A 2,612-nucleotide genomic window follows, 5' to 3' on the forward strand; every position below is an offset into this window, starting at 1 on the left:
GCTCGAACCTTGTCAGGCTCGACTCGGGCTCCTTTAAGTTATACGAGGCTTGAGCTCGACTCGATTTGAGCTTTCTTGTACTGAGCTCGACTCGAGCTCGTAAATAATTATACAAGCTCGGCTCGGGCTCGAGCTCGATTTGTTTGTTGTTCGACGTGTCTAAATAAGCTTAAGTTAGGCTCGAGCTCGTTAAAAAACTCGTTTATTAATACCATAAATTCCTAATTCCCCAAATAAAAATTTATTTTAATATATAAAAATAATAATAAATTATATTATATAAAAGCTCGTTTAGACTCGCAAGCCTAATCGAGCTAAGTGACATAGGCTCGAGCTCGTTTCATAAACGAGCTTAATATTAAGCTCAAGTTCGGCTCGGGCTTGTTTAAAATCGGTTTCGAATTGACCTTTTAACGAGCCGATCTCGAGTACCTCACGAGTACCTTGGCTCATTTTCACCCCTACACATAAGTAAAAGACTAACTAGGAAACCGATAGTTTTTTTAGGTCGAACACCTATTTAACAGGTGAAATGGAAGTTTAATGACTCATAAACTTTGATAACCAATTCGGAAAAAAAACATGAACTTGGTTGTGCTACAGTGTCAATTTCCCATTTAAGAGACCCCTCAACCGTCTCCTTAAGGTTCCACAACCTGCAAAAAAAAAAAAAAAAAAAAGTACACACTTAACACATAATAAGGGAACACAACATAAATTGCTTCTTCTTTTAAAAGTTGGTTTCTTTTAAGGGGTAATTTTCAAACAAAGTGGTAGATCTACAAAAATTTAACCAAAAAAGGGACTCAAGGTTAGAAAAAGTTTTTTCATATATTTGGTGATAGTCAAAATAAAATCTCTCTACTTGCCCTAACAACTCAATTTTCAATTTGCCTCAATAATCATACTAAAGTATATGATTCATGCTACACAAATGAAACACCACCTAAATCTCCTGATTAATTTCAAATCTTAATTTTAAGGCTTGGGGCAGATGAAATTTCATCTGAATGTGCATGTTTAATTGATTAGATATAAAGAAAAGTTAAAGAACTTTATAAAATATTCAATTCCAAAGACTTTTAATATGCAACCTAATTGATTTGTCTTTTCAAGAAGAAAAACAATGGAAGAAAATAACTGATTAAGATATAGAACATTGCTTACGTGAGTTGAGGTTCAGGGTATTCATCATACCCTTATGCTTCTCCAAAATCTCCATCGCAGCTTCAGTATATAATGCAGCCTCTTCTTTATCTTCAAAACCATTATCACTGTTCATAAGAATATCATTTTCACTCTCGAGCTCTTTCATCTCCATTACCATAACAAATACCCCCTTCATCACGTACCCTGAATCTGGCAACTTCAAAACAGGAATATAACAGTTACTCAAGAAATTAGGAACCTCTACATGATTCATCACAGCTTCCGAAGCAGAACGTACCCATTCTTTCACCTCACTGAGTTTTTCCCCATTCAGGGAAAGCCTCCCTCTTCTTTCTGAATCAGTAATGGATACCTCTTCTAACAATGGCAGATCCTTAACCAAGTACAACAGCATCATATGCCTTGCCGTCACATCCTTCAGACACTGAAACGAAATGTGACGTTTGTTGCGTTCTTCTTCATCATCCCCATTTCCATTAAGATAGAATTCATCCTTATAGAAAATTGAATTGGGGGACAGAAATATAACTGATTCGATTCTGTTACCAAACTTGACCTTCCACTTGAACAAACGGTTATCGACAATACTGTCACCGGAAGACAGAAGTTTGATACGTAAAAGCTTCACTCCTTCAAATTTGATCAAAAATCTATAGGCAGATAGAAAGGACTCACCGTAAAAAGAAGAAATGATCGGCGGAAATGGATTACTTCGGGCAACATCACCGATGGTGTTCTTATCGGAAGTCCTAGGGTTTAAGAGAGGAGAAAGGAAGGAAATTGCATCGACTTGAAGTACAATTGAGGAGAAACGTTTGGAAACCAGATAGCAAAAGCAAAGGGTTTTCAAATCGATTAATCTGTTTAATATTTGGAGGATGATTTCATCTGGTAAACGACTGATTTCATCTGATTGAAGACGAACCATTTGCATCACCTTCGACGGATTTCTCGAGATTCCTTGAGGAAAAAATTCGATGCTTTGCTCATTTTGGACATTGTAACCATAATCATACTCGTGTTGACTTTTTATAATGACTTCACCGATAAAAATTGAAAATTAATAGTAAATTACATAAATGGCCCATATGTTTGATCATAATTGCAGGCTTGTTACAATCTTTGAAAAGTTGACTCTTATGGTTTCAAAAAATTGCACAATTGGTCCCTTCATTTAACCCTGTTCAGATGCAAAATAGAAAGTAAAAACGGATGTGAAATCACAAATGCAATACTAGATGCATAATAGAATAAAAACACTTATTTATCTTTATTGCTCATTCCAAGTTTCCAAAATCAAATCATACATTGAATATGATATACACATCATCTTCATCTTCGTTCTAGGTTCATCAAATCCCAAAACACAAAATCAAATAAAAATAAGATAAAACCCACAAACAGAAAAGCAAAAATATGTTCAAGAAGCACAAACGGAAAGA

The 2,612-nt window shown here is 35.2% G+C and overlaps 1 protein-coding gene across 2 annotated transcripts; it reads right to left on the reverse strand.

The window, feature by feature from the left end:
- Positions 1-234: 234 nt before the first annotated feature.
- Positions 235-2,173, reverse strand: LOC145037524 (F-box protein AUF2-like). 2 transcript variants are annotated; one of them, XM_078986212.1, is made up of 3 exons: positions 1,448-2,173; positions 1,168-1,366; positions 235-656 (listed from the first exon to the last, which is right to left on the reverse strand). In XM_078986212.1, the coding sequence occupies exons 1-3, from the start codon at positions 2,102-2,104 to the stop codon at positions 598-600; spliced, it is 915 nt and encodes a 304-aa protein (XP_078842338.1). In that variant the 5' UTR covers positions 2,105-2,173; the 3' UTR covers positions 235-597. The 2 variants fall into 2 exon arrangements, with proteins under 2 accessions (XP_078842338.1, XP_078842337.1); XM_078986211.1 differs by having other exon boundaries at positions 1,168-2,173.
- Positions 2,174-2,612: the final 439 nt, after the last annotated feature.

This window comes from Lactuca saligna, chromosome 3, assembly GCF_052625555.1.
Source record: "Lactuca saligna cultivar CGN05327 chromosome 3, ASM5262555v1, whole genome shotgun sequence".
NCBI classification, from domain to species: Eukaryota; Viridiplantae; Streptophyta; class Magnoliopsida; order Asterales; family Asteraceae; genus Lactuca; species Lactuca saligna.